Genomic DNA, 14,906 nt, shown 5'->3' on the forward strand with positions numbered 1-14,906 from the left:
CACATCAAAGTTTCTATGCAGTTCTGGTCTTTTCCATCAAGAATTCTTAGAAGAGGCGTGGCTAGGTGGTGCAGTGAATAGAGCACCAGCCCTGGAGTCAGGAGGACCTGAGTTCAAATTCGACCTTAGACACTTAACATTTACTAGCAGTGTGACCTTGGGCAAGTCACTCTACCCCAATTGTCCTACCTTCCCCCCTCCAAAAAAAAAAAAGAATTCTTAGAAGTCCTTGATTTCATGAAAGGTTAATTTCCCCACCCCTTGTAGAATTGTTGTCAGTTTTTCTGGGTAGGTTATTCTTAGTCCATATTCTTTGCCTTCTGGAAAATTGTATTCCAAGCTCTCTGTTTCTTTTAAGTGGCGGCTACTAAATCCTAACTCTTGTTCCTTGGTACTTTAATTCTTTCTTTCTGTAATATATTTTTTTCTTTTACCAGGAAGCTCTGGATTGGGTCTATAATGTTCCTTGGCATTTCATTTTGGGACTTCTTTCAGGAGGTGACCAGCAGATTCTTTCTATTTCCACTTTGCTCTCTGGTTCTAAGATAAAAGATCTGGGTAGTTTTATTTTACAATTTCTTGTACTATGATATCTAGGCTTTTGTTTTTTGGTTGGGGCTTTCAGGTAGTCCAATTATTCTTTTTTTATATATATAAGCAATCGGGGTTAAGTAACTTGCTCAAGGTTACACAGCCAGTTATTTCTGGGTGTGGTGCTGAGTATCTGAGCCCAGATTTGATCCAGGTCATCCCGACACTGGAGCCGGTGCTCTTACTCGCTGAGCCACCTGGCTGCCCCTAAGCAATTGGGGTTAAGTAACTTGCTCAAGTTTACACGGCCAGGTGTTTCTGGGTGGGTGCTAAGTGTCTGAGCCCGGGATTTGATCTCCAGGTCTTCTCGACACTGGAGCCGGTGCTCTTACTTGCTGTCCTGGCTGCCCCTGTCCAATTATTCTTAAATCATATCTCTTTGATATGTTGTACAGGTCAGTTGTTTTTGCCGAGAGATATATTATATTTTCTTCTATTTTTTCAGCCTTTTCACTTTCTTTTAACATATCTTATTGTCTCATGGAATTATTAGTTACTCTTTGGTCCATTTTAATTTTCAGAGAGTTTATTGTTTAGGCAATTTGGTTCTCAAATCGACTCTAATTTCTCTCCTGGTTTCCATTTTTTTTCTTTTATGCTTTTGGGAGAGGGGAAGGTAGGGCAATTGGGGTTGTGACTTACCCAAGGTCACAAGGCTAGTTTTTGTGTGTGTGTTAAGTGTCTGAGGTCAGATTTAACCTCAGGTCCTCCTGACTCCAGGGCCAGGTACTCTACTCACTGCGCCACCTAGCTACCCCTGGTTTCTGTTTTCATATCTCTGCTTGCTGGGCACAATCTATGACACCTTACTGGAGATGGATGTCCAGTAGACATCTTAAATGCAATCATATACAAAACTGAACTCATTATCTTTCCACCAAATCTTCCCTCTCCCCAAATTCCCTGTTACTGTTAAAGATAGCACCATCTTCCCAATCTCTCAGATTCACAACCCAGGTATCATCCTAGACTCCTCACTCTCTCTCACCCTCACTATCCAATATGGTGCCATGGAAGGTCTATTGATTTTGCCTTTGTATCATCTCTGTCATACACTCCCTTCTCTCCTTTATGCTCCAGTAAAGGCCTTCATCACCTCGCTCATTTGGATCACTCTTGGATTATTGCAATAGCTTGATGGTTGGTCCCCCTGCCTCTCCATTCCAGTCCATTTCCCACTCAGCTGTCACAGTGATTTTCCTAAAGAGTAGGTCTGGCTATGCCACTCCATGCCCCACTTTTCCACCCCATTTAATGAACTCCAGTGACTTCCCATCATCTCTAGGATCAAATGTAAAAAATATTCTGTTTGGCATTTAAAACCCTTCATAATTTGGCCCTTGGTTGTCATAACCTGACAACCTTTCCAGTTGTCTTACATCTTACCTGCCTCCATCTCCCACTCCCTACCAACATGGACTCTTTGATCCCATGATGCTGACTTCCTTGTGTTTCAAACAAGACACTCCATGTCTTGACTCTGGCACTTTCACCCATGGGTTCTCCCATGCCTGGAGTTTTCTCCCTTCTCACAGCTGTCTCCTGCCTTCCCTGGTTCTTTCAAATACCATCTAAAACTCACCTTTCCTGATCTCCCTTAATTCTAGTGCCTTCCCTCCATTGATTATTTTGTTTATCTGACATATAACTTGTTTGAACACAGCTGTTTGCATATTTTTTCTCCAATTAGAGTGTAAGTTCCTTGTGGGAAAGGACTGGGTTTTTTTTTTTTTTGCCTTTCTCTGTATTCTTAGAGCTTAACACAGTGCCTAAAATGTAGTCAGTATTTAATAAATACTTATTGGCTGACTAGAAAATGTATTATTTTTTTAAAAATTACTTATATATATTTCAATAAGGAAAAATCCTCCTTCTCCTCCCATCCTAAATTCCTTCCCCCATTGAAAAATGGGGGGGAGGGCGGTAAGGGCAACTAGGTGGCACAGTGAGTAAATTGCCAGACCTGGCGTCAGGAGGATCGAGTTCAGTTCCGGCCTCAGACACCCACACAAAAAAACTAGCCATGTAACCTTGGGCAAGTTACTTAACCCCAATTGCCCTCCAAAAGGCAAACAAAAAAATGGGGGGGGGGAACCCTACCAGTTATAAACATATACATTTAAGCAAAACAAAATTTTTCATTGGTAATGAGCAAATATATATGTGTGTATGTGTGTGTATATTATATGGATACATACACATTTATATATGATAACATAACTTCGATTACATGGAACTGAAATGCTTCTCAAATAAAATTAATGTACTCAAGATAAGAAAGAAAGCATAGAATGGAGAAAAATCTTTGCATCAAATTTCTCTGATAAGAGTTTGTTATGTGTGTGTATCACAATGTTTTATATAGATATGTAACTTAAATTTGTGTGTAAATATGTATATTATACATATATGTTTGTGTATAAAATAAAAGGCTAGCTATTACACAAAAGACAAGTGGTCAAAAGATTTAAACAAGTAGGTCTTAGAAAAATTGAAGACCATTGACAAACACATAAAAGAACACTCCAAATCACTAATAATAAGAGAAATGCAAGTCAAAACCACCTAAAAGTTTCATCTCACGTCCAGAAAATCAACAAAGATGACAAAGGTGGAAATAGTCAATGTTGGAGGGGTTGTGGGAAAATCAGCACACTGGTGCATTGTTGGTGGAGTTGCGAAGCAATGTGACCATTTGGAATTATGCAAATAAAGTAGAATAAAATGTCCATATTCTTTGACCCAGAAATTCCATTACTAAGCTTATGTCTCTAAGAGAACATTAAGAAGAAGAAAGTTTCCATATACATCAAAATTTTTATAATGGCACTTTTTGTGATAGCAAAGAATTAGAAACAAAATAGATGCCCATTAAGGAATAGCTAAACATTGTGTCAGAATGCCATAAGAAATGATGAGTTTAATATATATACTGAGAAGCATGCGAATATTTACATGAACTGATGCAAAGTGAGTAGAGCTAGGAATATCATGGACACAATGACTGCCACCATATAAATGGAAAGAACAATGCAACAACCAAAAATTAATTGTATGAGAACACGCTTGACCCCAAAGGAAGAAATATGAAAAGATACCTCCCCCACTTTTTTGTAGAGAGAGGGGGTGCTCAGAGATGTGGGACAATGTATATAAGGGCAGGTTTTTTAAGGTATTAATTAGTTTTTACAGAATTATTTTCTCTTCCCTTTTTAAAAAAAAATTCTTATAAAGGATTACTCTCTGGAAGGAAGAGGGAAATTTAGGTGATGTGTTAACAAGTGATCAATAAAAATCTATTCTAAAATAAACTATCTATGGACCCTTCCAGATGGTTGGAAGCCCCTCCCCCCCAGAAGCTGTATCTTGGTGTGCCCCCCACATAGGATGATGTGCCAAGGTCTCTGTTTTCCACTGCTGGCAATGTCCATCACTCTCCTTAACTGATGGTGCCTTAGAGGTCCATTGGTCCATGTTTTATTTGCAGTGATTGCCCGTGACACGATATTTCCTAGTCATGCACTGGCTAGGTGTTTCTCTTGACTAGAGGTCTTCTAGCAGAGATTGGACAGCCAGTTCCAATGTCACTGAGGGATTATTGGTTAGTTGTATGTCAGACTAGATGGGTGCTGAGGTAAATTCTTAGGTTCTGTGCTCTGTAATTATTATTGGAATGGGTGAAAGGTGTCTTGAAGGAAATGCCAACTGGCTTCTTCCTTGGGACAGAGGGAGTCTGGTTCCTCTCATTCTTCCCCCATCCATCCCTTCTGAAGCTTTACAATATCCCCCTTTCCCCTCATTCCAAGAAGCACAAAACACTGAACTCTGGGGCCACCATAGATTTTATTGCCGGAAGGGGGAGGGAGAGGGGAGAGCTCCCAAAAGGAGCAGGAGGCTCCACTGTGCAGAGTTCCAGGTAGTGGCTGGATCTCTCAGTACAGGTGCTGTGGTCTTCTATTGTCTGGACCTCCAGGCAGGACGCCTGGTGGGTGGAGTTCATGCCCAAACTCCCATTGGCTGGAATCCTACACAGTGGCTGGAGCTCTGGGGATAAGTAAGGGAGAGGTGGGGCTCCAGGTGGTGCGTACATGTAGGGGGCCAGGAAGGCGGAGCCCTTATTTCTGAGCAGGGATCATGTCATCAATGGACTGGCCCTTCTCCAGTTTCTTCTCCATCTCCACCATGAGCTTCACGCCATCCACTACCAACTGCACCTGCTCCACCTCCGAAGACCCCAGGCGGTCTGCGTTGGACACGTCAAACACAGAGCCCACAGCTGCTGTGTCCACGCCACCTGCAGGGGAGGGAGAAGGGAGAAGAAGGGGGATGGCTCAAAGCAAGACCGTCATTGTTTGAGTGAAGGGGCAGGGACTGGGGACCAGCACCCGTGGAACTACGTGGCACCTACCTAGCTATCAAATATCACACTATCAATGTCATCCAGCATTTATAGAGCGCCTACTATGTCCCAGGAACTGTGCTAAGCACTTTACAAATACCGTGTCATTTGATCCCTATTACAACCCTGGGAAGGAAATGCTGTTATGATCCTGTTTACAGTTGAGGAAACTGAGTCAAACAGAGGTTAGGTAACTTCCCTAAGATCACACAGCTACTAAATCTGAGGCTAGATTTGACTTCGGGTTTTCCTGACTCTATTCCCAAGCCCTCTGTTCTCTGCCCTAATACACAATATCCGTGAAGATACCCAATGCCCATGGAGGAACCGAATGCCCATGGAAGTATCCAATGCCCATGAAGATACCCAGCATTCATGGAGTTGTATGGGACACCCAATGTCCATGGTAAGAGCCAATGCCCACGTGACTATATAACGCCCATCCAGTTCTGGGAGTCCGCCAATATCCACAGGCACCCAGCATAAATCCGCTCATAGAAACGCCAGTCCAGTCTCCATGGAGACCCTCAATAACTGACCAGGGTGATGCCTGGTACCAGGGGTGATCCATGTCACATTCATCCAGGGTAGCTGAATGAGCGAGGACCCACCTGTGCCCCGCTTCTGCAGACGCAGGCGGGTGAGGATTTCTTCAAACTTGGGGTGCTTGCTGAGGTGTGCCAGTTTGACGTGCACACCCCCACGCAGGCCAGTACCAAGGTTGGAAGGGCAGGTGAGGACGTAACCAAGATGTTCATTCCACATGAAAGGGTGGCCAGCCTTCTTGAAGATCTCTTCAATCTGGGGAGGGGAGGAGGAGAGAAGATGGGTCACTGTGACAGGGGAAATAGTCATCATAAGGGGATAGAGACTGTACCTGTGATTTTCTCAGTTATAAGGCACACACACAAAGTCTGTGTCTCAGGCTAGGTTTGAGCCCAGCTCTTCCTCACTCCAAAGCCAACTTTCTGCCCACATCCTGGCTGCCTCCTGCTGATCACAAGTCCTTCTATATATTTAGCACTTCTCCAGGCATCCCTATGTGGTTGGTGGTGTGAGGATGGTAATTCTTGTTTTATAAAGGGGTAAATGGATATCATGGAAAGCAGTGAAATCTAGGGGACAGAAAGACCCAGGTTCAAGACTTGTCTCTATCACCCACTGTGACTCTGAGCAAGCCAGGAAGGTCTGGAAGGTGAAATTTCAGACAAGCTGCCCTGAGGGAGGGAATTTCCCAATTAGGGATTTCCACATAGCCAGGAGACCCCAAGCCTGGACAAAAATACCTGCTACAAATGGGAACTCAGAGTGAGGAAGGGTCTCCCCACTAGGAAATAAATACCCAAGTTGGAAATGGAATCCTCCCTTTTTGACTCCAAGGCCGAGACTTTACACTATCCCTCCCACCTCCAGGGGCTTTTGATTAAAGAAACCAGGTCAGGGATGAAAGTTCAAAATCAGAATTCAAGGGCTGCTGCCCTGAGAGATCAAGTCAGAGAGAGCCTTCTCTGGGCCTCAGTTTCCTCATTTGCAAATGAGGTTGTTGTACAAGAGGGCCCCCGATGTTCCTCCCTGCCCTAAATCTGTGCCTCTGCCTGTTTCCATGCTGACTCGTGTCCTTCCGGGGTGTGCAAAGGAGGCATCAGGAATAATGAGTTATGCTGGGAGGATGCCAGATGGCTCCCTGCTTCTCCCCTGAGGCCTCACACCTGGGGAGGTCCTTTTGGCCCTGCCAAGCAGAGCCCTCACTGTGTCCTTTGGTCTGGGTCTCCCTTGTAACCTTCCCCTCCCCCCTCTGCAAGCTGGTGTCCCGAGCCCTTCCCAAGGGGGCTCCCACGGGCTCCTTTTCTCCCTACCCTGTGCTTCATCAGAGGGCACTCTTGATGTGTGTGAGAGCATCTCTCCCACCACAAATTGTCTTCTATTGATTTTCTATCAATTTTCTATTTACATCAACAAGGCAATCAGAATTTAAGCATTCATTAAGGACTAGTCACTGTGTTAAATGCTGTAGATTCAAAGAAAGGCAAAATTAACCTTTGTTCTCAAGCAGGCAGTCTAACAGGCAGCTGTACATGTGTGTGTGTGCACATGGAACAGTATAGACAGACATATGTGCCGTGCAGGCTCACTATGTGATATATATGTATATATACACACACATATGTATCATGTAGACAGTGTATGGTCTATATATACACACGCACATGTGTCATACAGACCGTATATCTTGTACATACTATGTATATATACATGCAAGTAGTATGCACATGTATTTAGTAATACACATTTTATATATACATAGCATGTGTATATAAATGATATGTATTTAATATGTGTACATACTATCATATTGTGCATGTGTGCATGTATATGTTATATATGTACATGTTGTCTCCCCAAATAAAATATGAGCTTCTTGAGGACAAGGACTGTCTCTTATCTTTGTATCTCTAGTATATAACACAGTGCTTGGCATATAGGGAACCCTCGATAAATGTCTGTTGATTGATTGCCCTAGGCACCAAAATCACCAGGGATAGTTCTGTCTGAGACTTAACACCCATTTCTATGGTGCTTTAACATTTGCAAAGCACTTTCCCCCAAATATCACTTTGAGGTAGGCAGTGAAAGTATTAATTATCTCCATTTAGCAAAGGGGGAAACTGAGGCAACTTGCCCTTGGTCACACCGGAGGTCAGTTGAGATCATAGGATGTTAGATATGGAAGGGTCCTTAGGGACCATCTGGTCCAGAGGTTCTTTACCTTTATTGTGGCATGGAACCCTTCTCAAAATAATATTTTTAAAACAAAAATACGTAGAATTACAAAGGAAAGCCAAGGTTAGGGGTAACATTTTTTTCCCATCTGAGTTCATAGACCCCTTGAAATCTATCCATGAGTCCCTTGGGATTAATCTAGAACTCCTGATCTAATCCAAGCCCCTTATTTTACAAATGAGGCAACAGACCTAAAATACAATCTTAGTATCATAGATTTGGCACTGGAAGGTACCTTAGAAACCAGCTAGCCCCAACCCTTCCTGCTATGGATGGAGAAGCTCAGAGGGCCAGGCTCCTAAGGTAACAGGGACTAGAGCTGTATTGGAATCGGGATTTGAACCCAGGTTTCCTGACTCCTAGTCCTGGGCTGTTTTCATTCCATAGCCACAGAGGGTGGTGTCAGGGGCCAGAGGTCAGGGGTTACAGCCCACCTTCTGCAGCCCCACGCAGAAGCGACGGAAGACCTCCTTCATGTTGCCCCCCTTCTCCATGGAGATGACCCTCAGATGGTCCTCCTCATTCACCCACACCAAGAAGCTCTTGTTGTCATTGTGCCTGAGGGAGGGAAGAAAGAAAGGGGATCAGAAGATCATTGGAATCCCCAAATCCCTGCCCCCTCCTCCTCCCTGAATGGGCTACCCAGCATGGGGAGGGACTGTGACCTTGGAGGAGGAGTCAGCTGGGCGAAGGTGTAGAGGAAAGAGGTCTGAGAAGTGCCCCTGTAAACAGTAGGGGTAGAATCATAGGTCACCAGCAATCTCAGGTCGTAGAATGGCAGGCTCCTCATCACCCTTCCTTCACCTCCTTTGAGGTCTGAAGAACCCTAAACTTCTAGATTCTCAGAAGACTAGAATCTCAGCATCCTAGGAGGAGAGGGTCCTCATGCCCTAGATCCTTGGAATCATGAGGATCCTAGATTTGATCACCCCTAAATTTCAGAATTTTATATTTTTAGCCTCAGAGCTGGAAGGAGCATGGAAGCCATATTGTCCAAGCGCCTCATTTTGTGAATGAGGAAACCTGGACCCAGAGAGGGAAAACATGGGTCACACATGACAGAGCCAGAATTTGAGGCCAAGGACTCTGATCCCAAATCAAAAGTGCTTCCCAGTGCCACCGTACTAGAATTTGAATTTTCTGAAACTTAGAATCTTGGGATTTTGGAATTCTGGAATCCCAGGAATGCCAGGCTCTTAGACCTTATGAAAATTGGCCAGCCCCACTCCCTCCTCATATATGTCACCCCATTTTCACCCAAGCCTGGGGTGTATGTTCTGAGGGTGAGTGTATTCAAGGAGACGTGACTCCTAATTGGCTGAGAGAACCCTGAGCCAGGACACTTTGTAAGTGGAGGAGGGATGGCTGTCAATTTGTAGGAGCCAGTCTTGAAGAGAGGACCTTGAAAGACATGCCTCAAGAGAGAGGGAAGGAATGAACTTTAGACTGGCCAGAGCCCTGGGGCCACAGACATGTGGAGAACCTAACCCTTCCATGTGTCTTGACTTCAAGTACTTGCAGCCTCAGAGCTGCGGACTATTTCTGTTTTCTGTTCTTTTGGATAGAGGCTTACTAGTTATTCGTGATGGTCTTTTGTGGGGCTGTCAGCATGTTCCTCCTTGAGAGGGATCAAGGAAATAACTTTCATCCTGAAAACAGAGCCAGACCTGAGACTAGAGGTATATGAGGGGTGGCAGATAGATGCCAGTCCAAAGCAAGACTAAAGGAGAGATCTCCCAACCCCAGTGGTCCTGTCCCTCCTGTCTCCAACAGCCATCAGTACAGCACCAGCAAAAGTCACCAGATGCCAGATCCTATCTGTCTATGCCCTCCGTGAGCTGGAGTATCTCCCCATTTAGACAATCCTTCATATCCATCTACATTTTGTGTATAGATGGGGAAACTGAGGCTCAGGGCAGGAGGGGAAGGGACCTTCTCCAGGTCATGTAGGATGGCGAATGCAGAGCCCAGGGCCTATTCTGGTAGTGGGAAGCTAAGTGAGAGGGGGCTCCTCACCAGATGCCGCGGGCATCGGGCCAGTCCCGGGCCATGCCAGAGGCCAGGAGCAGGGGGGAGACAGGCTTGTCGAAGAGGAAGTGGTCATCGATGAGCTGCTGCTGTTCCTTCTCCGTCATGCTCTTCAGGGGGTAGTACTTGCCCTTGAACTCCCCAGTCAGACTGTTGAGGGCTGGGGGTTAGGGGGAGGTGGGATGGGAGAGGAGGGGGAAGAGAAGAGAGCATAGAGTCAATGCCACTAGAGAGTGGCTGTGGGTGGCATCCAATCCAGAGGTCCATATGTGTTGGTGGTATCTCCAGAGGGGAGGTTTTAGAGGGCTAAGGCAAGAAACTAGGTATGGGGGCATGGAGAAAAGTTTCTTCACCAAGGACAAACAGACAAGGTCTTTCCTGGGCTCAGGCGCAAAGGGGGCTCCTTACCATTGACACTCAGGGATTCCACAGCACGACGCTCGCCCCGGGAGCAGTGGGGGGGCAGGGTATAACCCTTGATGCTTCGGCCTGTTCGGACGCGGCTGCTCAGCACGTAGTTGGGGTCTAGGTCATCACCACCCTGGGGGACAGCGTGGCAAAGAAGGCTGGCTTAGAGAGGGATCGATGCTTCCCCTCACAAGGCACCCCTGGACAGAGGCTAGCTTAGCTCAATCCTGCCTGCCCTTTGGCCCCAGACTCCCATTCCCCAAGACTCCCCATTCCCCACCCCTTCATATGCCCTCATCCCTCCCCTTCAGTGCCCATCTTCCTCCATCAATCCCCATCTTGCTCAGTCTCCCCTAATTTCCCTCCATCTTCCCATCTCTCTCCATCAGTGCTGGTCTCCTTCACTCTCCCCACTTCCTTTGCTCCTCCATCTCCCCACCTCCTACCTTTCCCTTCCCTTCCCTCCCACCAAAAGTTTCCCCAGCGCTTCCACCTTGAGGTTCTCATGGTTGAGGTCAGTCTTATGCTTGTCTGTGGGCTTGTAGCCCCCGTGCCGATCCTGAATGATGGGGTCAAACAGGTCCTTGAAGACATCATAGGACTCCTCATCACCAGCCACACAACCCACAGTCATGATGAAGGGATGGCCTGTGTGAGGAGATGAAAGGGGAGTCAGAAGTCACAGAACCCCAGAAGCTTAAAACAAACACAGAATGTCAGAGCTGGGAGGGACCTTAAGACATGGAATGTCAGAGTTGAGAAAAACTGGATGGAATATCAAAGCTGAAAGAGAATTTGAAAATCGCCTGGTTCAGTATCTCACAAACAGGATGTTCTGGGACTTGAAATCCATTGATGGAATCCATGGTAAGATGACAAAAACAAACAGGGAGAAATGTCTGACACTTGGACTTAAAAAATCAATTTCACAAGTACAAGGGAGATGCGCATGGCTAGGTGACAGTTTGAGACCGAGTTGGGGGTTTTAGGAGGAGGCGGGACCCTCAATATGTATGATCAGATATGATACAGAAGTTCTCGCAAGATCTTGGATGACATGATGGCTGTCTGTGAAGATCTGAAAGGCTGGCATGTGAGAGGGCTTTTATCTGCCCCGTTTGGCCCCACAGAAGTGTCAGGCTGAAGTTTCTTAGTGACAAATTTAGGTTCTAAGAAAGGCTACACTTTCTGATACTGAGAGGTAGAGATTCCCCCTCATCCCAGGTCTTCATGCCTCAGTTGAGGTCAGATGGATCCTTGGGGGCAGTGGGATCACAGAATCCTAGCTTGAGCCTGGAAGGAGTGGAGCTCAGAAGAAATCTAATAAAGGCAATTAGAGCATAGATCACTGGGCTTAGAGTCAGGAAGACCTGAATTCAAATCCAGCTGTGTGACCCTGGGCAAGTCACTTAACCTGTTGGCCTCAGTTTCTTCATCTGTAAAATGGGTATAACAATAGAGCCCATCTTCCTAGGTGATTGTGAGGATAAAATGAAATAGTATTTGTAAAACACTTTGAAAACCTTAAAGTGTTATATTTTTTTGTCACATCTTTATTTTAAAGATGAGGATACTGAGATGGGAGGAGAGGGGCTTACCCACGGTCATACAGGTAATAAGTAGCAGAGACTGTATCCGAACCCCAATCCAACACCATACCACCACGACGCCTTGTAGGATGGGGGGGAGGAGTCCTTGTTCCCATGTGGGTTGGAACATGTGTCTGTGAAGGTCCTTCCAATTCAGAAATCCTGGGATTCTGTGAAATGCTGATCTGGGATCCCAAGGGGATGGGGGGAGGGGGAGGTGGTGGCAAGGAGAGCGGGCCACGAGATGCAGACTGTGGCAAGAAACAACTCGCCAAGACATTGGAAACAAAATAGAAGCATAATTTTCACAGCACAGTTTGTTTGTCTGATACCTCGTTCCTAACTCCAGATTTAACATTTGGGGAAGGAAACTAGGTGGTGCAGTGGAGAAAGCACCAGCCCTGGAGTCAGGAAGACCTGAGTTCAAATTTGATCTCAGACATGTACTAGCTGTGTGATCCTGGGCAAGTCACTTAAGTCTGATTGTCCCCCCAAAAACCATTTTAGGGGGAAGTAGAGGAAGCACTGGGATTTCTCCACAGCACTCTGGGCTTCCACAGAACAGAGTTTAGGAAGAACAGAGTGTGAGCCACCCCGCTGGACAGATAAAGGGAGCAAGGGGGCAGAGCTGGACATGGTCTCAACCAGTCTCAAACACAGGTCTGGTGGAGGCTTTTGAGAGCATTTATTCAAATGCAGAGATGTTGTAGGGGAGGAAACCAGGGACCTGAGAGGGAAAGAGGCTTGGCCAAAGTCATTGACCTAGCTGAAGCTAGAAGCCTGGTCTCCTACCTCCCAATTTATGGATCCCTGTGGGTCTATTTGAGGAGTTTGTTGGGGGGGAAAGGGTAGGCAGGGCTCCTGTAGGGTTTATAAGTTATCCTGAGATTACCTACAGGTTTTACAAACCCATACCTATGAATTTTCCATAGTCACCACCTATGGAAATCCCAGATATATCTATGGGATATTTATGGGCTCCTGCATGCAGGAGATGCCCTGATCCTTAACTGGCCACTGGACCCAGATGCCTCTGGGGGAGAAAGTGAGGCTGGTGACTTTGCCCAGCCCTGCCTCACTTAAATACAGTTTACTTGCATGTCATGGCATCACCTCCCTGAAGTTATGGTCCTCTTTGAGGATGTAGAATAAACAATAATATATAGGATACTTGGGGGTGTTTATTGGAGGACCTGTGAGAGTCTATGGGGATTATAGAATGATAATGACAGATCTGGAAGGAACCTTAGGGGTCATCTAGATCAATCCCCTTACTTTACAGGTGGAGAAACTGAGGCCCAGGGAAGTGAGGTGGTCTGTCCACAGTCATACGAGTGGTAAACGTCAGAAGTGACTCCAGGGACTCCCTTTTCTACTGTTGCATATGGGGAGGGAGGGGAGAGCAGGGCTGTCTGAGAGGTCCTTGGTGTGTCTACTGGGGTCTAAGGTTGTTCTTTAGAATTCCTAAGAAGATCCTAGAGTGGGCCCCTGAATGTATTTATGGGGGTCTGGATCCATCTATGACAGTGTCAGGGAGATCTGCCAGGTGGTCCATGGGTCTCTATGCTTATCTATAAGAGGGTCCTGGGATATCTGTGAGATGTTCAGGAGCTTCTGAGTTTCCCTGGGACTTCAGTGAGGGCCCCAGATATGTCTCTGTGGGCCCTGAGAGTGTTTAAGGGTGTCTCTAGGTATCCCGAATGTGTCTATGGGGGCATCTCTGAAAGTCTGGGAGTTAGCCATGGTAGCCCCAAGAGTATTGGGGAGGTGGGGATGGGGGAGGCTTAGGATGTCCAGAAAAGATCCTAAATGTACCCAGAAAATCCCAGATATATCTGTGGGGGTTCTCAGGGGGACTCTGAGTTTTTTAAGGGTATCTGTCCATGGGGAGACACTAGAGCTATCGGTGGAGCTCTCAGGGGGTCTATTCTGGATCCTAGGGGTCCCTAGAGATATCCACAGGACCTTGGGCTTGTGCACTGGAGTCCTGAGGGTGTCTGCAAGAAACCCTAGGGTGTTCAAAGAAGGTGATAGGCTTCTAAGTGTTTCTGAGTGTCCTGGGAGTATCTATGGGATTTTAGAGGTGCTCATGAAGGTCTTGGGGTATCCATTTGGGTCCTAGGGTTTTCTATAGGGATATAATGGAGTCTGGGATAGGTTTAGGGTACATCTGTAGGATATGCCCGTCTATCATAGAATCAGAACCACAAGGGACTAGGAAGGTCATATATTATTGTATAGCTAAGGAATCTGGGGCTGAGGAGGTTAAGTGATATGCACTGTGTCACATAATAACTATCTGAGGCAGGATTTGAACACAGGTCTTCCTGACTCCAAATTCTGTGCCCGATATCACAAAGGAAGGAGGGATTGTAGATTAGACCTAGGGCAAGAAGGGACCTCAATGGCCACGTAATTCAAGCCCTCCATTTTGCAGGTGAAGCCACTGACTCCAGGACACACACATATAGAAAGGTACATAGCTGGTATTTGAACTCACATCATCCGACTCCAAATCCAGCCTACCTTTCATTGCTCTACACTGCCTGCCCTGGGTGTCTGTTGGAGTCATCGCGTTTCAGGTAGGCTCCAAGGGTCTGTAGGGTCTTGGGGATGTCTGTGGTGCTTGTGGGAGTGTTTGGAACATCACTAGAGTTTTCATTGGGGTCCCAGGGTAGCTACAGGGGCCTCTGGGTGTTTGCAGTAGGTTTTGGGTGTGCTCTGGGATCCTGGGGATGTTTGTGGTAGATCAGGGATTGTACAAAGGTGCTGTGAGATGTCTATAGTCATTTCTGGGTGTTCCAGGGTTGTCCATTGAGATCCCAGAGGTGTCTATTAGACTCTTAGAGTATCTGAGTAAGAACCTGAGTTAGGTCCCAGGTGTATCTATGGGGTCCTGGGGATAGATCTATGGTGGTTTGGGGAGGTTATAGGAATGTTAGGGAGTATTTGTGACTATTTCTAGGGTCCTAGGATGTCTCTAGGAGCCTCAGAGTGTCTGAGTTAGATTCTTGGCATATCTGTGGGGATGCTGGGAGTGTTTATGGACATCTCTGGGTCCTGGGGGTGTCTAGAGTGGCTCTGGGGCCGTGGGGTGTTTATGGCTATCT

At 46.2% G+C, this 14,906-nt stretch overlaps 1 protein-coding gene across 1 annotated transcript in view; it reads right to left on the reverse strand.

Moving 5' to 3' along the window:
• Positions 1-4,415: 4,415 nt before the first annotated feature.
• Positions 4,416-14,906, reverse strand: part of CKM (creatine kinase, M-type) — a 12,680-nt gene continuing 2,189 nt past the window's right edge. The window contains exons 3-8 of the mRNA XM_069089033.1: positions 10,701-10,855; positions 10,208-10,340; positions 9,788-9,959; positions 8,206-8,329; positions 5,602-5,791; positions 4,416-4,885 (exon numbers count right to left, since the gene is read on the reverse strand). Of these exons, the coding sequence (XP_068945134.1) occupies positions 4,707-4,885; positions 5,602-5,791; positions 8,206-8,329; positions 9,788-9,959; positions 10,208-10,340; positions 10,701-10,855 (953 nt within the window). The 3' untranslated portion in view covers positions 4,416-4,706. The remainder of the gene's footprint in view (positions 4,886-5,601; positions 5,792-8,205; positions 8,330-9,787; positions 9,960-10,207; positions 10,341-10,700; positions 10,856-14,906) is intronic.

The sequence above is a fragment of the Petaurus breviceps genome, unplaced genomic scaffold, assembly GCF_028583685.1.
Source record: "Petaurus breviceps papuanus isolate PSGF00001 unplaced genomic scaffold, PetGlider_PUasm1.0 185, whole genome shotgun sequence".
In the NCBI taxonomy this organism is placed as follows: Eukaryota; Metazoa; Chordata; class Mammalia; order Diprotodontia; family Petauridae; genus Petaurus; species Petaurus breviceps.